The sequence below is a fragment of the Jaculus jaculus genome, chromosome 14, assembly GCF_020740685.1.
Source record: "Jaculus jaculus isolate mJacJac1 chromosome 14, mJacJac1.mat.Y.cur, whole genome shotgun sequence".
In the NCBI taxonomy this organism is placed as follows: domain Eukaryota; kingdom Metazoa; phylum Chordata; class Mammalia; order Rodentia; family Dipodidae; genus Jaculus; species Jaculus jaculus.
In genome coordinates this window covers 58,477,220-58,499,937 of record NC_059115.1, presented here as the reverse complement: position 1 = coordinate 58,499,937, position 22,718 = coordinate 58,477,220, and the positions used below count along the sequence as shown (strand labels likewise).

Genomic DNA, 22,718 nt, shown 5'->3' with positions numbered 1-22,718 from the left:
TAAAGGCATGTGCCACAACACCTGGCTTAGACTAGGTTTTTTAGCTTCATGCATTCCCTGCAATGGGAAATACTAGATTTATTCAAAATGCATCTGTTAAAGTGCATCTAACATCCTAAGTCTTTTTTGTTCCTTCCATTCCCCTTTTTTTGCAGGTCCTCATGCATGTAGGCGGACACTATCACTGAGCCATACCCTCAGCCCCTTTCTTATATTTGAACATTTGTTTTGTTATTTAAAACTTTGGCTTAGTTGGAGTGGTAAAAACATCTTTATTTATTTATTTAATTTTTGTTGTTGTTGTTGTTTTTCAAGGTAGGGTCTCACTCTAGCCCAAGCTGACCTGGAATTCATTATGTAATCTTAGGATGGCCTCGAACTCCAGTGATCCACCTACCTCTGCCTCCCAAATGCTGGGATTAAAGGTGTGTGTCACCATGCCCGACTATTTATTTATTTTTTTAAAAATTTATTTGTGACAGAGAAAGAGAGAGAGAGAGAGAGACAGGGAGAGGGGAGAGAATTGGCATGCCAGGGCCTCCAGCCACTGCAAACAAACTCCAGATGCATGCATCACCTTGTACATCTGGCTTATGTGGGTCCTAGGAAATTGAACCGGTGTCCTTAGGCTTTGCAGGCAAGTTCCTTAACTGCTAAGCCATCTCTCCAGCCCTAAAAACATATGTAATACTTTATTATACAAAACAATTGCAGCTAGGCATGGTGGTGAATGCCTTTAATCCCAGCACCACCAGAGGCAGAGTTAGGAGAATCACCATGAGTTCGAGGCCAGTCTGAGACTACATAGTGAATTCCAGGTCAGCCTGGGCTAGAGTAAGATCGTATCTCACAAACAAAATAAAACAAAACACCAAACCAAACAAATTAAAAACCTTAAAGCAATTGTTTATGACTTGGTGAGGCTTAGACATGTGTTGTACCCCAGAATTCTCTGCTGGAAGCTTGGTCCCCAGCCACTTGCTTTTATCTTGCTCTACAATCTCTCTTTCTCTTGCACATGCTTCTGCCAGAATCTTGTTAGCCAGGTTGTGATATAGTCAAAAGGTCCTTACTAGAGCGCAAACAAAAAGGGCTGCCTGATCTTGAACTTTTATTCTTCCAAACTGTGAGCCAGATAAACCTCTTGTCTATGGAAAGTATCCCCCCTCAGGTATTGTGTTATAACAATGCAGAACAGACTAAGGCGTAACTCATTATGTTATATGTGCATGTTGACAATGATTAATAGATTCCTTACTCAAATTCTGTTTTATTCCCCAAGGTTTGTATTTATTTAATGTTAGTTAATAACCTTGCTCGTTGTAAATCCATTTATCCACTCACTTCTAAGAATATGTCTCCTACGATGATAACCCTCTTATTTCCCGTATCTTCTCAGGTATAAAATATGGATACCACCAGGCTCGTAGGCACACGCCTTTAATCCCAGCACTCAGGAGGCAGAGGTAGGAGGATTGCTGTGAGTTTGAGGTCAACCTGAGACTCCATAGTGAATTCCAGACACACACACACACACACACACACACGGGTAATACCCGTAGACTTTGTAGGATTCACTATTTTTGCTTTCAAGGAGATACAGTCACAGTAGGACTTGACCTTTGTGCCTCTTCTCATCTTTCCTTCCTGCACGGTGGCTCTGAGGACCCCCAGCCTGCTTTCCTGGTTCAAAGAGCTGAGTGTTGGGGTCTGGCCTCCTTCAAGCTCCCTCTGCTGGGCCTTCTCCACACCTCAGCTGACGTGCTGCTGCCCTGTGGTCTGGATTGGGCTTTTTAAGCACGAGCTCTGTTTTCGGAAGTGGAGTCCAGGTTTACTTCCTAGGGTCTCGCTCTGCGTAATGTTACGCTGCCCCTCGGCTGTAGGTCAGTCTTGCTGTGGCACAGCTGGCCTCTTCCTGGGTTTGCTCTAAGCCGTAAGCCGTATTCCATCAGCAGTAAGTGCTCTTTCTCTCTTTTCTTTCGAAATATCTATCCAGCAGCGTTGAACTGAGGTTTCTCCATCCTTTCACTGTTGAGTGTTCTTTGCATTTCCACCTATTTGCCCGTCTTTTTGAAGATTTAATAGGATTCTAAGGGTGCCTCCCTCTTGTCTTATCTCTTCTGTTCTCCTCCTCCCTTGGTTTAGCTCTTTTTTTTTTTTTAAGGTAGGGTTTCACTGTGGTCCAGGCTGACCTGGAATTAACTGTGTAGTCTCAGGGTGGCCTCGAACTCATGGTGATCCTCCTACTTCTGCCTCCCTAGTGCTGGGATTAATCGCATGAGCCACCATGCCCAGCTATTCTGGGATATAGGTTTAGCTCATTTTTGAACTTATTGGCTGTCTTTGTTTCAGACTCCAGTAATTTTTTTTTGAGGGATTTAAGTAATCTTATTTCATTGTTCTAAAGATGCATTTTAAATGATTATGAAGATGGATAGAGCCTAGGAAAGACAAAATCCCTCTGATTAAATTTGAGCCTGTGACAAAAAGGTTGATGAGCCACCAGTTTTTTTTTTTTTTTTTTTGTAGGTTCTTACTCTGCTCCAGGCTGACCTGGAATTAACTGTGTAGTCTCAGGGTGGCCTCGAACTCACAGTGATCTTTCTGCCTCCTGAGTGCTGGGATTAAAGGTGTGTGCCACAACACCCGGCAAGCCACCAGGTTTTATATATCTATACATATTTTATTTATTTATTTAAATTTGATACACAGAAGGAGACAGAGAGAGAGAGAGAATGCACAAGCCAGGGTCTTCGGCAACTGTAAACAAACTCCAGATGCATGCGCCTCCTTGTGCATCTGGCTTACATGGGTCCTGGAGAGTCAAACCTGGATTCTTTGGCTTTGCAGGCAAATGCCTTAACCTCTGAGCCATTTCTCCAGCCCAATTTTTTAAAAATTTATTTTTATTGACTACTTCCATGATGGTAAACAATATCCCATGGTAATTCTCTCCCTCCCCTCACTTTCCCCTTTGAAACTCCACTCTCCATCATATCCCTCCCCCTCTCAGTCAGTCTCTATTTCGATGTCATGATCTATTCCTTGTATTATGATGGTCTTAAGTAGGTAGCGTCTGGCACTGTGAGGTCATGGATATCCAGGCCATTCTGTGTCTGGAAGAGCACGTTGTAAGGAGTCCCACCTTTCCTTTGGCTCTTTATTCTTTCTGCCACCTCTTCCTCAATGGACCCTGAGCCTTGGAAGGTGTGATAGAGATGTTTCAGTGCTGAGCACTCCTGTCACTTCTTCCCAGCACCATGATGCCTTCTGAGTCATCTTAAGGTTACTGCCATCTGCAAAGAGAAGCTTCACCAGTTTTTCTTTCTTTCTTTTTTTTTTTTTTTCCTATGTAGGGTCTTACTCTAGCCCAGGCTGACCTGGAATTCACTATGGAGTCTCAGGATTGCCTTGAACTCATGGCAATCCGCCCACCACTGCCTCCCAAATGCTGGGATTAAAGGCGTGCACCACCACACCCGGCTACCAGTTTTTGATAGATGGACTTTTGCATTGTATCCATCCCGGATGGATCCAGGATCCAGCCAGCATGGATGAGCATAAGGACCACAGGGCCAGCAGAGCAGGCCACTCATTGTAGTCTCTGTCATTACATTCTGGACAGCTATCCAGTTGGGATGTGCATCTTGTGCCTCTTATTGTTAATGGGGGTTCTTCAGGCCGAGGTAGGGCAATGTGATACGGATAGCATCTGCTTCACACAATTACACAATTGAAAAAGAAGAAAGCGATTTCAGAGAAAGCACACTATTACATTTTGAATGGTTTTCCCATCAAGCAGTTGGGACTCTTCTCCCTTTCTAATCTGTTGCATTGACCCCAGGATTTGTTAACTGGAGAGGCATCTCCAACTCCATAGTGGGCAGTGGAGGTCCATTTGCCCAGTGTCCATTTGCCCGGGCAATATCTGGAAGGAGATGTAGTTTTGGTTGAAGATTTCCCAGATGATTGCCTGTGTTCCTGTGTTTGTAGCAGTGTCTTTCCTTTTATTTAAAAAAATCTTACCTGTGGAAATGATGACAAGTACTGCTTCTGTCAGACACATGTCACTCTCAGCCACCTTCTACCTTTTTGCTCATGATTTAACTCTTAGAATGAGCCTGGGCTTCCGTGCCCTGCAGGAAGGACCCCTCGACTTGTCCCTGTCACAGAGCAAGCTCCTGCCTGGTGACAGGGGAGACTTTTACCCTCAGTAGAGTTCTTGAAGTTCACCTTTATCCTGATACTGATGAAGGTCCCAGAGAGATTTCTCCTGGCACAGTGCATGTGTTGTGCCAAATATACCTTTTTTGTGGCTTTTCAAGGTAGGGTCTCGCTCTAGCCCAGGCTGACTTGGAATTCACTATGTAGTCTCAGGGCGGCCTCGAACTCACAGCGATCCTCCTACCTCTGCCTCCCGAGCGCTGGGATTAAAGGGACTTTAATCCCACTTGCCTGTGGGTTAATACAAACTCACCGTGTACTCAAGGGGAGATTAAACAGTGTGTGAGTACTGTTGGAGGTTAATTCCAAAATCTGTCTACTACATTCTGTCCTTTTCTGTGCATTGGTAGCTGGCATTAGAGAATTGGATTATTTTCCCCTGTAGTTACAGAGAAACTATGGAAAGTTCATCTGAAATGCCCTTAGCAATATATGGTCCATGAAGTCAGGGGCTAATAACTCATCAGCTACTTACTTGGTGGGACTTTTCAACTAACCCTCTCTCCCTCCCATCCTAACCCTCTGCCAGGGTGGTCATGATGTCAGTTGGGGCTGGTACAACCAATTACTATAGACTGGGCAGCTTAAGCATTTGTTTCTCACAGCTCTTGGAGGCTGTAAGGCCAGCTTGGTAGGTTTTGCCTGGGGGGTTGGCAAGTGCCCATCTTGGTTTTGTCCTCACTTGGTGGACAGAAGTTTTTTTGTGTCTTTTTATAAGGTCCTTACTACCATCATGGACTCTACCCTCATGGCCTCATCTGAACCCAGTTGTCTCTCAAAGGCTCCATCTCCAAATCACACTGGGGGTTAGGGCTTCAAGATAGGATTTTGGGGGAGGGGTACAAGCACTCCCTCCATAGCAGATGGTATGATGACGTTCTGACAGAATAATCCCTCCCATCCTTCCCCCCACCTCCCGCCCCCGTCCTGTGCTCGTGTTGAATACTTGCTGACAGTTGCTATTCTCTTCTCTTGCTCTCTCGTTGTTTTTAATGGAACTTCACTCTGCCTGTTGAGCTCTTGAGGTCTTATTTTTGAAAGCTGTTCCCTTTTAGAGTCTTACATCATTGTGACTCTTCTCTAAGTTCCTGACATTTTTTTTTTTTTCTTCTGGAGTACTAAAATAGTTTGAGCTGAACTAGTGTTCTGTTTTAGAGAACAGGGTAAGAAGGTAAAATTGTGTCCTTGGCCCCTTCAGAACCTAACAAAAACCCCATAAGACATTTCAGATGGTCAGACAGAAGTTGCAGAGATAAATGAACACGTATTTACCTACCATGCAGACTTATCATATCGGTATTTATTTTTGCCTCATTTTAAAGAATTTATTTATCCACAATTCACTTATCCACTCACAGTGCTATCTTGATAGACACACTAGTACTTATATTTTTCTGCCATAACAAACATGAGGATAATGAATGTTTCCTTGGGTGTATTCAAAGCACTCTTCTTTGTGATTAACAAGCTTAACATAAGTGAAAAACACCACTGTGTTTTCTTCACAAGTAAATAGTGCAGCCATTTTAAAAGCAAACACAAGGGGCTGCAGGAGATGACTCAGTGGGTAAGGCACTTGCCTGCACAGCCTACGGACTGGGGTTTGATTCCCTAGTACTCATGTAAAGCGAGATGCATCTGGAGTGTATTTGCAGTGGCAGAAGGCCCTGACATATAATCAATCGCTCTTTCTCTCTTTCATAAATAAATGAAACATTTTTTTTAAAATTTTTATTTTTTTAAAATATTTTATTTGTTTATTTGAGAGAGAGAGGCAGAGAGAGAATGGGCATACCAGGGCCTCCAGCCACTGCAAACAAACTCCAGACGCATCTGCCCCCTTGTGTATCTGGCTTACGTGGGTCCTGGGGAATCAAACCAAAGTCCTTTGGCTTTGCAGGCAAATGCCTTAACTGCTAAGCCATCTCTCCAGCCCCAAATGAAACATTTTTAAGAAAGCAAACATGGGGAAAAAAAAAAAGTCAATCTGTTGGGCTTGCCTAAAAAAAACCCAAACAAACCACAAAACACTCATTTGGGCTGGTGAGTTGGCTTAGCAGTTAAGGCGTTTGCCTGCAAGGCCTACGGGCCCAGGTTCAATTCCCCAGTACCCGTGTAAGCCAGATGCACAGGGTGGTGCATGCGTCTAGAGTTCATTTGCAGGGGCTGGAGGCCCTGGTGTCTCCATTCCCTCCCTCCACCCTCCCTTCCTCCCTCTCTCTAACAAATAATAAACCATTAAGAAAACACTTATTTGAGGAATTATCTTAGCATTCCCGTGTGGTAAGTAGTGATTACTAAGGACACACTAGTATCATTAGATTTCAAAGTTCCCCACTGGACAGCTTTTCTGTGTGCTGGTCTCGTCTCTCACTAGCTTCTGGGGCTTATAGTTCATCAGGCCAGTGTTCTCTTTGGTGGGATCTTCATCCCTGCAGTGTGGTGTCAACCCTTCAGAGTGGCTTGCTGCAAGATGTCAAGACACTATGCCAGTCAGGCATGGTGCCGTGAAGCTGTAATCTCAGCAGCTGGGAGACTGAGGCAGGAATGCTGTGTGTTGCAGGCCATCCTAAGCTATGCAGTGAGAACTGTGTCTCAGAGGGAGGAGGAGGCAGCTAGGGAGATGACTCAGTACACAAAGCGCTTGCCGTGCACGTGTGAGTGAGAGTTGGGTGTGTGATGGTATCTGTGACCCCGGGGCACCTGCAATGAGAAGGAAGGTGGAGACAGGAGAATTTCCTGGAAGCTTGCTGCCAGCTGGCCTGGCAGATGGAGTGGAGAGCAGCGATAAGAAGCAGAGAACCTGTCTCAAGCAAGGTGGAAGGTGAGGACTGACACCTGGAATTATCCCTCTCACCTCCACATATGAGCCATGCCACATGTGTGCCCAGACTGACACTTGACGGGTACAGTGCACAACATACTACACACACCTAAAAAGTATTTTAGACATAGAGGACTTCATGTATGTGTATGTGTGTGTAAATAAATAAATAAATAAATAAATAAATAAATAAATAAATAAATAAAGGTAGGGTCTCACTCTACCCCAGGCTGACCTGGAATTCACTATGTAGTCCCAGACTGGTCTTGAACTCACAGTGATCCTCCTACCTTGGCCTCCTGAGTGCTGGGATTAAAGACGTGTGCCACTATGCTGGGCATGGGGGCAGAGAGAGAGAATGAGGATGGGTGTGCCAGGGCCTCCAGCTGCTGCAGTGAACGCCAGATGCATGTCCTACTTCGTGCATTGGGCCTTACATGTATACTGGGGAATTAAACTCCTGTCATTAGGCTTTGCAGGTAAGCGCCTTAATTGTTGAGCCATCTGTCCAGTCCAGGGCACCATTTTTAAAATGGAGTCCAGAGATTAGCTAGAAATAGTCTCCAGTCACTGCAGTGTTGGGATTAGAGCTCAAACACCATGGTGTTTACGGTTTGAGCTGCATCTCATGCCTTCCCTTTTGCTTCCCTTCCAGATAGCAGTAGTCATGGGCTCCTGTACAGCTGGAGGTGCTTACGTGCCTGCAATGGCTGATGAGAACATCATTGTACGCAAGCAGGGTACCATCTTCTTGGCAGGACCCCCCTTGGTAAGAATATAATCTCAGCTGATTGATCACTGATTTATTGAATTTAAGTATACAGAACATAAAATATGCTTTAATTTTGATTGTTTCTCAAAGATTATGGTTAAGTTTTATGTATTTGTATAATTCAATATCTCACATACCATTTACCATTTAATAATTTTCAGTTGTAAAGCCAGTGGCAGTATTCATATTCTCATTAAGCTATCACCATGTCCATCTTCAGAACTTCATCTGTGCAATTGAACCCTTGCCACCTCCTCTGCCTTGGCAACTACAACTCTGTTTTGAATATTAGGAATTTAACTATTCTGCATCATGGACTGTATATGACTTATGTGGAAAATATACTTTTATGTGCTTATATATGCACAGTACCTGGGAAGGATACAATAAATGTGGAGTAGAGGAAATAGAGAGGGCAAAATCTTTGACATACTAACCTTTTGAAGGCATGGTGTGGTGGTTTGAATAGATGGCCCCCAATATATTCAGTTCTTTATTGTTTGTAGTTTGCATCTGCTGGCTACCTGGCTGGAGGCAATGCCACTGGGTGGATCTTAAATTGTGGTGGTGGGTTTCAGATTTCAATCTAAAGATATGCAAAGTGTGCCTAGCTGGAGTTCCTGAAGTGTGTGTGGCTTTTGACCTTTTGGCTTGTGCTTCTCTCTCTCTGCTTGGTCCTGGGAAGGCAGGCCAGCTTTTTCTGCCATTATGGAACTTCCCCTGGACCTGTAGGCTTCAATAAATATCCCTTCCTCCATAACTGTGCCTGGTCTGGAAGTTCATCTCAGTGAACCTGAAACTGTCTTGCTACACATGGTTTACTCAGAAAGAACCTGAGCCAGGTGTGGTGGAGCATGCCTTTAATCCCAGCTCATGGGAGGTGGAGGCAGGAGGATTGAGAGTTCAAAGCCAGCTTCAGCTATGTGGCAAGTTTAAGGCCAGCCTGGGCTACATAAGACCCTGTCTCAATTCTCTCTCAGGGAAAAAAAAAATTTTTTTTTAAATAAGAACAAGTTAGAATAGCATAGAAATGCTCTGAATTTCTAATACCAGAAGACTTTGTGACCCACTGGTAAAACCAGCTAAGTAATTTGTGGATCCTGTTGAAGAATAAACATGGGCAGCTGGCCGTGGTGGTGCATGCCTTTAATCCCAGCACTCTGGAGGCAGAGGTAGGAGGATCGCCATGAGTTCAGGTCACCCTGAGACTACATAGTTAATTCCAGGTCAGCCTGGACCAGAGTGAGACCCTACCTCAAAAAACAAAACAAAACAAAACAAAACAAAAATGTATAAATATGGTCTGCTTGGTCAAAAGTGGGGAAAAGGTACTGTTAAAGATAGGCAAGAAGAAAATATGTTTCTTTCTTTTGTGATCCCTTTGTCATAGTTAAAATATATATATATTTTTTTGAGGTAATGTTTCACTCTAGCCCAGACTGACCCTGAATTTATTATGTAGTCTCAGGATGGCCTTGAATTCACAGTGATCCTCCTACCTCTGCCTCTCGAGTGCTGGGATTAAAGGCGTGCGCCACCACAACTGGCTAAAGAAATTTTGTTTGTTTATTTATTTATTTGAAAGAGACAGAGAAAGAGGCAGAGAGAGAGAATGGGCGCATCAGGGCCTCCAGCCACTGCACACGAACTCTGGACGCGTGCGCCCCCTTGTGCATCTGGCTAACGTGGGACCTGGGGAACCGAGCCTCGAACCGGGGTCCTTAGGCTTCACAGGCAAGCGCTTAACCGCTAAGCCATCTCTCCAGCCCGATTAAATTTTTTTGATAAGATTTTTTTAAAGTACTTTATTTTTATTTATTTATTTTTTTTAAAGTACTGTTGCAGTCTGGTTCGCATTGCTGGTAGAAATCACCCAACCAAGAGCAGCTCCTGGGAAAAAGAGATTTATTTTGGCTTATAGGCTCGAGGGGAAGCTCCACGATGGCAGGGAAAAACGATGGCATGAGCAGAGAGGGTAGACATCACCCCCTGGCCAACATAAGGTGGACTACAGCAATAGGAGGGTGTGCCAAACACTGGCATGGGGAAACTGGCTATAAAGCCCATAAGCCCGCCTCCAACAATACACTCCCTCCAGGAGGCATTAATTCCGAAATATCCATCAGCTGGGAACCTAGCATTCAGAACACCTAAGTTTATGGGGGACACCTGAATCAAACCATCACAAGTACTTTATTTGAGAGAGAGAGAATGGGTACGCCAGGGCCTCCAGCCACTGCAAACAAACTCCAGACATATGCACCCCCTTGTGCAGCTGGCTAATGTGGGTTCTGGAGGATCGAACCTGGGTCCTTTGGCTTTGTAGGCAAATGCCTTAACTACTAAGCCATCCCTCCAGCCCTGATTTATTTATTTATTTATTTATTTATTTATTTGAGAGCGACAGACACAGAGAGAAAGACAGATAGAGGGAGAGAGAGAGAATGGGTACACCAGGGCCTCCAGCCACTGCAAACAAACTCCAGACATATGCACCCCCTTGTGCATCTGGCTAACGTGGGTTCTGGAGGATCGAACCTGGGTCCTTTGGCTTTGTAGGCAAATGCCTTAACTACTAAGCCATCCCTCCAGCCCTGAACTTTTTTTAAAGATAGGGTCTTGCTGCATTTCCTACACTGTTCTCAGACTCTTGATATCAGGTGCTGTCTCTCCATCTCTACCTTCCAAGTGTTAAGATTACAAGTATGTGCCACCATGCCTGGTCCAAAGATTAAGAATTTTAAGAGGATGACTACAGAACATAAGTGTCTAAGCTTGGGGTCCTTCTGAGAGTGGGTCCTGTACAGCCTCACTGGTCGCCAGCCTTGATGCCTGGATGACATCATCCTCATTTCCTCAGCTCTTGTGGTCAGCTCCATGCCTATGATCTTCAGTCAGGAATTTGTTGCTTTGTCATGTTTGTGTCATGTCACCATTCTAGACTTGAAAGCAGTAGAGGCGTGGGTCAACAGACACATCGCATCAGAATAACAAACTGTGGAAGAAAAGTCCAAAAATATTGACTAGGTAAAAAGAAAGTTAAGGCCAGGCATGGTGGCACATGCCTTTAAACTTGGAAGAGGCAGAGGTAGTAGGATTACTGTGAGTTTGAGGCTAGCCTGAGACTACATAGGGAGTTACAGGTCAATCTGGGGTAGGGCAAGACCCTACCTGAAAAAAAAAAAAAGTTCAGGCAATCATAAAACTCTAATAAACACAGTGAGATGCAAGATGCTATTCAGGTGCAGGAAGGAGTGAAGTTCTAACACGGGCTGCAACATGGATGGAATTGGGAAACACAAGACACAAGAAAAAGATGACTCCATTTTGTGAAATATTTAGGGTGGCCAAATTCACAGAGATGGAAAGTAGAACAGTGGCTGCCAGGGTCTAGGAGGAAGAAGAAAGAGGAATGACTGCTGAAGAATGTGGGTTTTTTCTGAGAAGGATAAAGCATTCTGGAATTAGGAAGTGGTGATGCACCAACCTTGTGAATACTGAATGCATGAAAGGCCAGTGTTATATGCTTTAAAATAGTGGATTTCAGGCTTGAGGGATGGCTTACAGGCTAAGGCACTTGCCCGCAAAGCCAGAAGACTCAGGTTTGGTTTCCCAGGACCCACGTAAGCCAGAGCACAAGGTGGCGCATGCATCTGGACTTTGTTTGCAGCAGCTGGAGGCTCCGGCACACCATTCTTTCTGCCTCTCTCTCTCTCAAATAAATAAATATTTTTTAAAAATGGTAGATTTCACAGAATGTGAGTTATGTACCCCCAAATAAATTTGTCTCAAAAGTCTATCAAAGGGGCTGGAGAGAAGGCTTAGCGGTTAAGGTGCTTACCTGTGAAGCCTAAGGACCCATATTTGATTCTCAGGGTCCCATGTAAGCCAGATGCAGAAGGTGACTCAGGTGCAATGTCACACATGTGCATCAGGGGGTGCATGCATCTGGAGTTCGATTGTAGCGGCTGGAGGCCCTGGCGCACCAATTCTCTCTCTCATACAAAAAAGTCTGTTAAGGAACACATTTGGTTTTAGAATACTACTAGAAAGAGCTCTTTACGTGCAATAAGTGTGTTTCCCATGTGATTGTTGAATTTGTAATAACTGTTATGGAAGATAAGATAGACCAGAAGAGCTGCTGCTTTAACCAGGATAAGTCCAGGCATTGGTCATAAAGCCCACACCACACCTGTCTGTTGACATTTCTCCTACTGTGTGTGTGGTGGTTTGATTCAGGTGTCCCCCATAAACTTAGGTGTTCTGAATGTGGTGGTTTGATTCAGGGTCCCCCATAAACTTAAGTGTTCTGAATGCTAGGTTCCCAGCTGATGGAGATTTGGGAATTAATGCCTCCTTGAGGGAGTGTATTGTTGGGGGCGGGCTTATGGGCTTTATAGCCAGTTTCCCCTTGCCAGTGTTTGGCACACCCTCCTGTTGCTGTGGTCTACCTTATGTTGGCCAGGGGGTGATGTCCACCCTCTGCTCATGCCATCGTTTTTCCCTGCCATTGTGGAGCTTCCCCTTGAGCCTGTAAGCCAAAATAAATCTCTTTTTCCCAGAAGCTGCTCTTGGTTGGGTGATTTCTACCAGCAATGCGAACCGGACTGCAACAGTGTGTATTCTGAGAGGAAAATGCATCCAACCAATCTTTACTTTGCATAGTGAAGGCTACGCACTTTCTCTTGTTTATTCTTCACCAGGAAATGAGTGAACCGGTAGAGGCAAACCTCGGGAGATTAGGCAGTTTGTAGCTCCAGAAAAATGCCAAGTGCTTTAGACGATGTCTTCGAGGTCTGCTCTGTGGCCTCAGATTTAACCTCTACTCAGGGCTGAACCTCCATCTGTGTCCCATGAAAGACCATGCTTAGGGGAGGAAACATCTGCAGCCCCATCTGGTTGAAAATTCACAATTCTTGACAGTGGCAAAAAAAAAAAAAAAAAAAAAAAAGGTGGTGACATAGGGCATGGGGCTGATGGGCGATTGCTCTGAGTGGTTAGCATGGTGGAATAAGATGAGGTTCTGAAGGAGCCTTTTGTTCTCTTGCATCCTTTGTTACTTGTTATTTGTCAGCAGAACGAGCGCCTTTAATTTGCTCCAGCTTTTATCATCTTTGCACCTATCGCTGCTGCATCAAATATGCTGTGGGTGTTCAATAAATACTAACTGATGACAAATCCTCACTTTTCAGTAGATATTAGTCAGATCTCTGAAAATAAATATAGTCTCTCTGTTGTTTATTTCTTTTTACAGCCTTAAATATCCAGACACCTCTTATAATTAGTTATTGTCTGGGCTGAATGTTGTTTTACACCGAATTTTTTGGAAAGAACCAATAATTGATTCCGGAGGGTGGAATAATTGAATGTAAAAATTTTAATTACCTCCTCTCCCTGTGGAGTTTTTATTTAAGATGGAGCTTTTGATATAGTGAATAATAGTCATTTCTTTGCTGTATTTTAGATTGTTTGTTATTTTAATAAAAAACTTTTCCTGTTTGAAGATGAGAAGGTAACAAAGTAATCAACCCAAAGAAGCAGGAATCAATAAACAATTCCTGCCAGATTGCCCTGGCAGTTAGCATTAAACGATTTTTTCTTTCATTTTCCTGTTGCAATTTCCCAGGCTATAATTAAGTCATTCTTGATTTATTGTTTGAAGTGTCTTTCTTTTTTGCTTACGTTTTCTTTCTGTTTTTTAAACACGGACTTTATTATTTATTTGTAAGGAGAGAGAGGGAGGGAGGGAGGGAGGGAAAATGAATTGGTGTACCAGGGCCTCAGCCACTACAATTGAACACCAGACACTTGTGCCACCTAGTGGGCATGTGTGACCTTGCACTTGCCTCACCTTAGTTTGTCTGGCTGTGAGATCTGGAGAGAGATTGAACCTGGATTCTTCGGCTTCACAGGCAAGTGCCTTAAGTGCTAAGCCATCTCTGCAGCCCTGCAAACAAACTCTAGATGCACATACCAGTTTGTGTTTTGTGTGACTACTGGAGAATCGAACCCAGGTCATTAGGCTTTGCATGCAAGCACCTTAATTAGTGAGCCATCTCTCCAGCCCTTGGTTATATTTTCTCTGGATCTTAGATTTATGTAATGTAGGTAGTTTTTTTTCTGCCTTAAACATATAACAGAGTTTATAATAACTGGAATTTTTAGCCTAATTATTGAGTTTTTTTTTTTTTTTTTTGAGGAAGGGTCTCACTCTAGCCCACACTGACCTGGACAGCAATCCTCCTACCCCAGCCTCCTCAGTGCTGGGACTAAAGGTGTGTGCCACCAAACCAAGTTTACTTATTTGGAGATGAATGAATCGCAGTTCCTGTCCTTAAGGAATCCACACAGTACAGAGCTGATATGAGACATGTGCAAGTTATATCTGGTAGGGACTATGTTTGAAGTGTAAGAATTCTCTTCTTGGACTATGGAGAAGCCAGTATTACCTGGTTAATATCATAGGGTGTCAGTCACTTGTTGGCAAAGCAGGAGCTCACCAGGTAGGTAGTACCTAGCTCCAAGGCTTTACCACTGTGTTGAGGCAGTGTAATGAAGGCCAGGGTGAGTTTTCAGGCTCCATCCCTTGTGCAGGAGCTGTGGGCATGTTCTTAGTAATTTTTGAGTTGGTTTTTCTTTTCGTTTTTTTTTTTTTAACATATCTCATTGGCAATCTCCATACATACAGATAATATACCATGATCATAATCCCCTCCCATCACTCTCCTTTCCCTTCTCCTGAAACCCCTTTCCACTGAATCCCTTCTTACAAACTATTTTGATTTTGATGTCATCATTTTTCTCCTCCTATTATGCAGGCCATGTGTCTGCTACTGTAAGGTCATGAGTGCCATAGATACTGTGTGTCTGGAAGACAGTATTGTTAACACTCCTCCCCTTCCTTTGGCTCTTACATTCTTTCCACCTCTCCCACATGGTCCCTAAACCTTGGAGGGTGTGATAGAGGTGTCTCACTTAATGCTGAACACTCTGCTGTCACTTCTCAGCACTTTGAGTGTTGAATCTCCCCAATGGTCATTGCCATCTGAAAACAGAACCTCTGTAACCAAAAGTGAGAGCAGCAGTAATAAATGGGCATAAACATAAGTATTTAGAGGGCATGTTGTTGGGTATTATATCTCCATTTAGTTAGGCAGTAGTAGTTTTTTCTTTAGGGGTTATGACTTTTCCAGCCATAAGCTTTATTTATTTTGTTTGTTTTTTGAGGTAGGGTCTCACTCTAGCCCAGGCTGACCTGGAATTCACTATGTAGTCTCAGGGTGGCCTTGAACTCACAGTGATCCTCCTACCTCTGCCTCCTGAGTCCTGGGATTAAAGACATGCACTACCATGCTTGGTTGTCATTTGATACTCTGATGATATCCTTTCTGACAGGAGTGAGATGGAATCTCAAAGTAGTTTTAATTTGTATTTGCTTATTAGCTAAGGATGTAGAACATGATTTTAGATGGTTATTGGCCATTTGCATTTCTTTTGGGAATGCTATTTAGTTCTATAGCCTATTAAAAATATTTAAGAGGGAGGGAGGGAGACGATGGGTGTACCAGGGCCTCTCGCCACTGCAAATGAACTCCAGATGCATGCGCCACCTTGTGCATCTAGCTTATGTGGGTACTGGGGAATTGAACCTGGGTCCTTAGGCTTCAGAGGCAAATGCCTTAAGTGCTAAGCCATCTCTGCAGTCCATATAGCTCATTTTTTGACTATTTATTGATAGCTTCCATAAATACAGACAATGTACAGTGAGCATAATCCCTTCTTACTACCTTCCCTTTCTTCCTCCTAACTTCCCACTTTACTGAATCCCTTCTTTCCAACTATTTCAATGCCATCATTTTCCCCTCCTATTATGTAGGTCTTGTGTAGGCCACTGTGAGGTCATGAATATCAAGGCCACTTTTTATCTGGATGTCTGGATGACAGCATTGTAAGCAGCCCTCCCCTTCCTTTTGCTCTTACATTTGTTTCCGCCACCTCTTTTGCAATGGTCCCTGACCTTGGAGGATGTGATAGAGATATCCCATTTAGTGCTGAACACTCCACTGTCACTTCTCAGCACTATGGTGAGGTGTCCCCCCCCCCCCCCCCCCCCCGCTGATGTAGGGTCTTGCTGTAGCCCAAGATGGCCTGGAATTCACTATGTAGTGTCTCAGGCTGGCCTTGAACTCACAGTCTGATCCTCCTACCTCTGCCTCCTGAGTGCTGGGATTAAAGGCATGAGCTGCTATGCCTGATTTATGGTGACTTTTGAGTCACTGCCATCTGAAAAGAGAAGCTTCTTTAAACAAAAGCGAGAATAGCATTAATATATCAGCATAAACATAAGAGCTCAGAGAGCAGTTTGGTGGGCATAAAATATGCATTTAGCAAGATAATAGTAGACATTACTTCCCTAATATAGCCCATTTTTCTTATTTAGTTTTTAAAATTTTATTTTTATTAGATATGGACACACTTAGTATGTAAATGACATATGTTGGTACCATCCTTTCCCTCCTCCTTGCCCCTTTTCCGAATGGGCCCTCCTCACTGGGGATGCAGGCCATCCTCATGGGGATTGAGGGTCATGCATTCTCGTGGGAGCAGTCAGTTATAGGGGAGAGGTGATGTCTCTGTGCAAAATGTCCCAACCTGTGGCTCTAACAATCTTTCCATCCCCTTCTTCCACAAAATTCCCTGAGCCATGCTGGGTGTGTTTTAAGTCTACTGCAGTGATGGGCTGTTGAGAGCGTCTGGATCTCTTGTTTGGTAGGTGTTGAGTCCTCAGTGTCTGTCTCTTTCACCCTCACCCTGATATCAGGTTCACCAAGAAAGCAGCACTTTCTAGTTTTTGAGTTCTTTTGTAAATCCTAGATTTTAATTCTCTGTCAGATGTATGGCTGGCAGAGATTTTTTCTCCCATTCTGTAGGTTGCCTCTTTGCTCTATTCAAATCGTCCTTTGCTGTACAAAAGCCTTTTAATTTCATGAGGTCCCAGTGGTTTGGATTTTTTTTTTAATCAGTATTCTCTTGGTTTGCCTGGGGGTAGCATGAGCAAACACAGAGTTCATTAGCACTGTGGAAGAAGGACTAGGTGTAGTCACGTTTGGAGGTGCTTGTTAGGAAAGCATGCTGTGTCCTGGGTGGGCCGGTCTCATGGTGGATTTTTATCCTCGTAGGTTAAAGCAGCCACTGGTGAGGAGGTGTCCGCCGAGGATCTCGGAGGTGCTGATCTTCATTGCAGGTGAAACAGGAATGGTGGTTTCCTTTTTGGACTGGTCATCTTGTTTGTTTAAAAAAGTTTTGCTTTTTTTTTTTTTTTTTTCTGAATGTTTAACTTGCCAAAACCAAACCACCTTATTTCTTCCCAGCTTTCTGTTCTGGTCCAGTTCTCTGAGCTGCAGAATTGCATTTCAAGTGAGAGTGTCAGAGTGACTAGAGGGTCAGGTTTCTTTTTGACTTAACAAACCTCCATTTAGTGTCTGGTATGTGCCAGGCTTGTTTTTGTTTTCCAGATGGGATTGAAGGACTCAGTGGATTTCCTAAAGGTTACAGGAAAGTGAGGTGATAAAGGTGACGACAGGGGCTCAGGAGATGGCTCAGTGCTTAAAGAAGCTTGCTTGCAAAGCCTGATTACGCATGTTCAGTTCCCCGGGACCCACATAAAGCCAGATGCACAAAGTGGTTCATGTATCTAGAGTTTGTTTGCAGGCCCTGCTGCACCAACTGCCTCTCTCTCATTCTTTTTCTGCTTGCTAATAAATTTTAAAAAGTTGCCAGGCGTGGCAGTGCATGCCTTTTTTTAAAAAAAATTTTTATTTTTATTTATTTGAGAGTGATAGAGAAAGAGGGAGGGAGGGGGAGAGAGAGAAACAGAGAGAGAAAATGGGCTCACCAGGGCCTCTAGCCAATGCAAACGAACTCCAGATGCGTGCGTGCGCCTCCTTGTGCATATGGCTAATGTGGGTCCTGGGGAGCCGAGCCTTGAACCAGGGTCCTTAGGCTTCACAGGCAAGCGCTTAACTGCTAAGCCATCTCTCCAGCCCGGTGCACACCTTTAATCCCAGCACTCGGGAGGCAGAGGTAGGAGGATCATGGTGAGTTCGAGGCCACCCTGAGACTACATAGTAAATCCCAGGTCAGCCTGGGCTAGATAGTGAGGCCCTGTCTCTACATAAAAATAAATTTAGTCACAAACTTCTTTGAGTTCTATCATTGTAAATATATGTCCATTCCTGTCTGACAATCAGTATTGAGAGTTAATTTTAACACTTACATAGTGTCTAATCAAAATTTCCCTTGGCTGCTATTTTGGGCAAATGTTAGACAGTTTTTATAAAAAAGCATTGTATTTTATTTTATTTTGGTTTTTCGAGGTAGGGTTTCACTCTAGTCTGGGCTGACCTGGAATTCACTCTGTATTCTCAGGGTGGCCTTGAACTCACAGCGATGCTCCTACCTCTGCTTCCTGAGTGGAGTGCTGGGATTAAAGACGTTCACCCCCACACCTGGCTCCATTTATTGTTTTAAAATATTTTTAAATATTTTATTTATTTATCTGAGAGAGGGAGGGGGAAAGGAAAGGGGAGAGAGAGAGAGAGAAAGGAAGAAAGAAAGGCAGAGGCAGATAGATAGGCAGATAGATCGATGGTAGATGATAGAGAATGGGCACACTAGGGCCTCCTAGCCACTGCAAATGAACTCCAGATGCATATGCCACCTTGTGCATCTGGCTTACTTTGCATCCTCAAGAGTTGAACCTAGGTCCTTTGGCTTTACTGGCAAGTGCCTTAACTGCTAAGACATCTCCCCAGCCTTGCTTCCACTTCTTATCGAATTGCAATGTAGCTAGAAGCCAGCAATCATAGTTGCTATTACGTGTGAATCATTGTAAAGATAAGCTTACTTGTAAAATGTATTAAAAAACTGAAGAGGGCCTGGAATCTCCAGGTTCCACGTAAACCAGATGCAGAGACACTAACATTCAATGTTGCACATGCGTACAAGTGGGCACATGTGTCTGGAGTTTGTTTGCAGCAGCTGAAAGGCCCTGGAGTGCCCATTCTCTCTCTCTCTCAAACAATAATAATAATAATAATAATAATAATAATAATAATAATATAAAAACTGAAGGGTATACCATTTGGAAGGTCTTACAGGGCCTCTGGAGTAGTATACATGGTCTCTGCTCTTACTCAAGACTGGGCAGTTTCCTGAGAAGTCATCAAAACTTACATTATCAGGCTGAAGAGATGGCTTAGCGGTTAAGGTGTTTGCCTGCAAAGCTAAAGGAACTGGGTTGGATTCCCCAGTACCCATGTAAACCAGATGCAAAAGGTGGCACATGTGTCTGGAATCTGTTTGCAGTGATTAGAGAATGGTGCCCATTCTCTCTATCTGCCTCTTTCTCTCGCTATCTAATAAATAAATAAATAAATAAAATAAAATATTAAAAAAAACTTACATTATTGCCACTTAGACCTTACCCATAAAGTGAACCAAAATTCTGTGTTTCTTTCAGGTATGTATTTTTGCCTGACTTTATATATGTTTAAGGTTACCCCCTTAAGGTAGGGTCTTGTTGTAGCCCAGGCTGACCTGAAATTCACTATATAGGCTCAGGCTGACCTTGAACTCATAGCAGTCCTCCTACCTTAGTCTCCTGAGTGCTGGGATTAAAGGTTAAAGGTGTGTGCCACCATGTGTGGCCTGATTTTACATATTTATTTATTTTTTGGTTTTTCGAGGTAGGGTCTCACTCTGGCTCAGGCTGACCTGGAATTCACTATGGAGTCTCAGGGTGGCCTCGAACTCTCGGAGATCCTCCTACCTCTGACTCCCGAGTGCTGGGATTAAAGGCGTGCACCACCACGCCCGGCCTTGATTTTACATATTTAAATTAAAAATGTTTTTTGAGGCAACCCTATAAGACTGCCCCCCCCCTTTTTAAGCAAGAGAGTAAGAGTAAGGGAGAGAATTGGCACGCCAGGACCTCCAGCCACTATAACTGAACTCCAGAAGCATGCGCCACCTTGTGCTCATGTGTGATCTTGTGCACTTGCGTCATCTTACGCATCTGGCTTATGTGGGATCTGGAGAGTCAAACATAAATCCTTAGGCCTTTCAGGAAAGTGCCTTAACCACTAAGCAATCTCTCCAGCCCTATTTTTTAATTAATTTGAGAGAGAGGGAGGGGAGGGAGGGAGAGAAAGGGCACACCAGGGCCTTCAGCCACTGCAAACAAACTCCAGCTGCATGTGCCACCTCGCCCCATCTCAATTAGTCTCTTATTTTTTTTTAAATTATTTATTTATTTATTTGAGAGCGACAGACACAGAGAGAAAGACAGATAGAGGGAGAGAGAGAGAATGGGCACGCCAGTAGTCTCTTATTTTGATGTCATTCTCTTTTCTTCCTATTACGAGGGTCTTGTGTAGGTAGTACCAAGCACTGTGAGGTCATGGATATCCAGGCCAACTTGTTTCTGGAAGATTGTATTGTAAGCAGTCCTAACCCTTCCTTTGGCTCTTACATTCTTTCTGCCACCTCTTCTGCAATGGACTCTGAGCCTTGGAAGGTGTGATAGAGGTGTTTGAGTGAACATTCTACTGTCACTTCTTCTCAGCACTGTGGTGCCTTTTGGGTCATCCCTATTGTCACCACCATCTGACAAGAGAAGCTTCTCTAACCAAAAGTGAGAGTAGCATTAATATATGGGTATAAACATAAAGAAAGGGGCTTACAGCGCAGTTTGATTAGTATAATATATACATTTAGCCATACAACAGGTGTTATTCCCCTAGGGCTCAGGATCTATTCTGCCATAGGTTTCTGACATGATTTTCAGTACCAGGCATATATTCCCTCCCGTGGAGCAGGCTTCCATTCTCATTAGAGAGTGGCTGTTTTCCCCTATAACAGACATGCCACTGTTGCACCATTTGGCACATTTGGCCTGGCTGGCCAGCATAAAGGCTTGCACTCTTTGCTGCTGTCTACCACTTTTGATGACTTTTCTCCTCCACAGGGTTATATGCGTGTAGGTTTTCCCAGTTTTCTGTCAGCTGGTCCATAGGGAGGAGGTTTTCAGCTCAGCTCCAGTAAAAGCTTTTCTTAATAGATTCCAGCTTTTCTAAGGAAGGGAGGGAGGGGAACGGAAAGGAAAGAAAGGGAAGAAAGAAAACAGGGAAGAAAAGTCCTAGTACACGTATATCTAAAATAACAAATCACGGGCCAGGTGTCTTGAAAGTATGCCCCCTGTGGTTAGACATCATGTATACTTCTCTTTAGGGTGCATGGGAAGAGCCTTGATAGAAGCCTTGCTGGCAAAACCCTGTAGTCTAACAGAAGGTCAAGGTTGAGAAACACAAGTCATGGGCTCTTATGCACCCACTGCAAATGCTCATTTGCTAGGGACATTATGAAGATCAAATAAGATGACATTTTATTAAAGTGCTTTGGAAGTAAAGGTGCTGCCATCCTTGAATGAGGAAAACCCTGAGGTATCTGTGCTCCACCTTTGAGATAGGGTCTCTTGCTCTTGATTCTTTTCGTGTTCTTTACTTTGCAGAAAGTCTGGAGTCACTGACCACTATGCTTTGGACGATCACCATGCTCTTCACTTAGCTAGGAAGGTCGTGAGAAGTCTCAATTATCAGAAGAAACTGGACGTGAGTGGGACACGCTCATCTATCTATTCTTTTTCGATGAAGCGTTTTGCTGCATGCTACCTGAATCACGTCTTTAAACAAGTTAGAGCAATTGTTCTTATTCCTGTAGGTTATGGTTGAGCCTTCGGAGGAGCCTTTGTTTCCTGCTGATGAATTGTATGGGATCGTTGGTGCAAACCTCAAGAGGAGCTTTGACGTCCGTGAGGTGCGTGGAGGTGGAGCCGCAAGCTCTCACCGACTGCTTATGCTTAGGAATGGCTGCGGGTCTCAGTAAGCAGCCGCGACATGGGGGGAGAAATGTCTCTTTGCGGTTTAAGTGTCACTGGCGCACAGTAAGTACAGGTGAAGAAAGGCTCTCAATGACTGGGGACTTTGCATTGCAGCACAGTGAGGCTTGGCTTGCTCGCAGGTGGGACTCCATATTCCCGAGGGCATTAGGAAGGATGTAGGGCAGCTTCACCACTTCCAGCTATTTCTTTTCAGTGCTTTTGTTTGGGAAATGGATAAAATGACAATAAAAAACTTAACCTTTTAGATCAATATGACATTAGTCAAGAGTAGACTTGATTACAGTTGGACATGTTGCTATGGTTACAGAACAAGGCAGTTGTGTAATCTAGAGTGACAATTTTTAGTGTTTGCTTAGAGCATGTAGGTTTTTATGTTGTTCACTATTCCATAGCTGGCAGAATGATTTTTAAATTAGGACATCATCTTAATGAGATTCACTTCTATGCAAGATACTTTAATATCTTAACACTTTCCCTTGACTGCAAAATTATTTTGTATTAGAAAATATGGAAAAGAAGAAAATAAAATTGCTTATAATTCAACTATCCAGAAAGAACAGCTAATGTTTTGATGGTCTGGCTTAATCTGTGTATACAGTTGGCTTTCCATATTCATAGCTTCTGTATCTGTGGTCTCTGATCCATTGATTCCCCTAATCTCAGTTTGGGACTATTGAAGAGAGATACTACATCTGTACTGAATGTATGCAGATCTTTTCTTCTTATTCCTTAAATAGCATACTATGACAGTTGTTCATATATAACACTTAAATTGTGTTAGGTATTATAAATAATCTATAGATGATTGAAGCGTATAAGAAGGTATGCATAGATCATATTTAAATACTAAGCTATTTTATGTAAGGGACTTTAACATTCACAAATTTTTGTATGGGAATCCTAGAACAAGTCTCCCATGAGTGATGAGGTTTGGCTAT

At 43.5% G+C, this 22,718-nt stretch overlaps 1 protein-coding gene across 1 annotated transcript in view; it reads left to right on the top strand.

Annotated features, from left to right (window-relative positions):
* Window positions 1-22,718, top strand: part of Mccc2 (methylcrotonyl-CoA carboxylase subunit 2) — a 91,103-nt gene that overhangs the window by 34,515 nt on the left and 33,870 nt on the right. Inside the window, exons 7-10 of the mRNA XM_045134363.1 lie at window positions 7,704-7,817; window positions 17,000-17,064; window positions 21,391-21,490; window positions 21,600-21,695. Coding sequence (XP_044990298.1) covers window positions 7,704-7,817; window positions 17,000-17,064; window positions 21,391-21,490; window positions 21,600-21,695 — 375 coding nt within the window. The remainder of the gene's footprint in view (window positions 1-7,703; window positions 7,818-16,999; window positions 17,065-21,390; window positions 21,491-21,599; window positions 21,696-22,718) is intronic.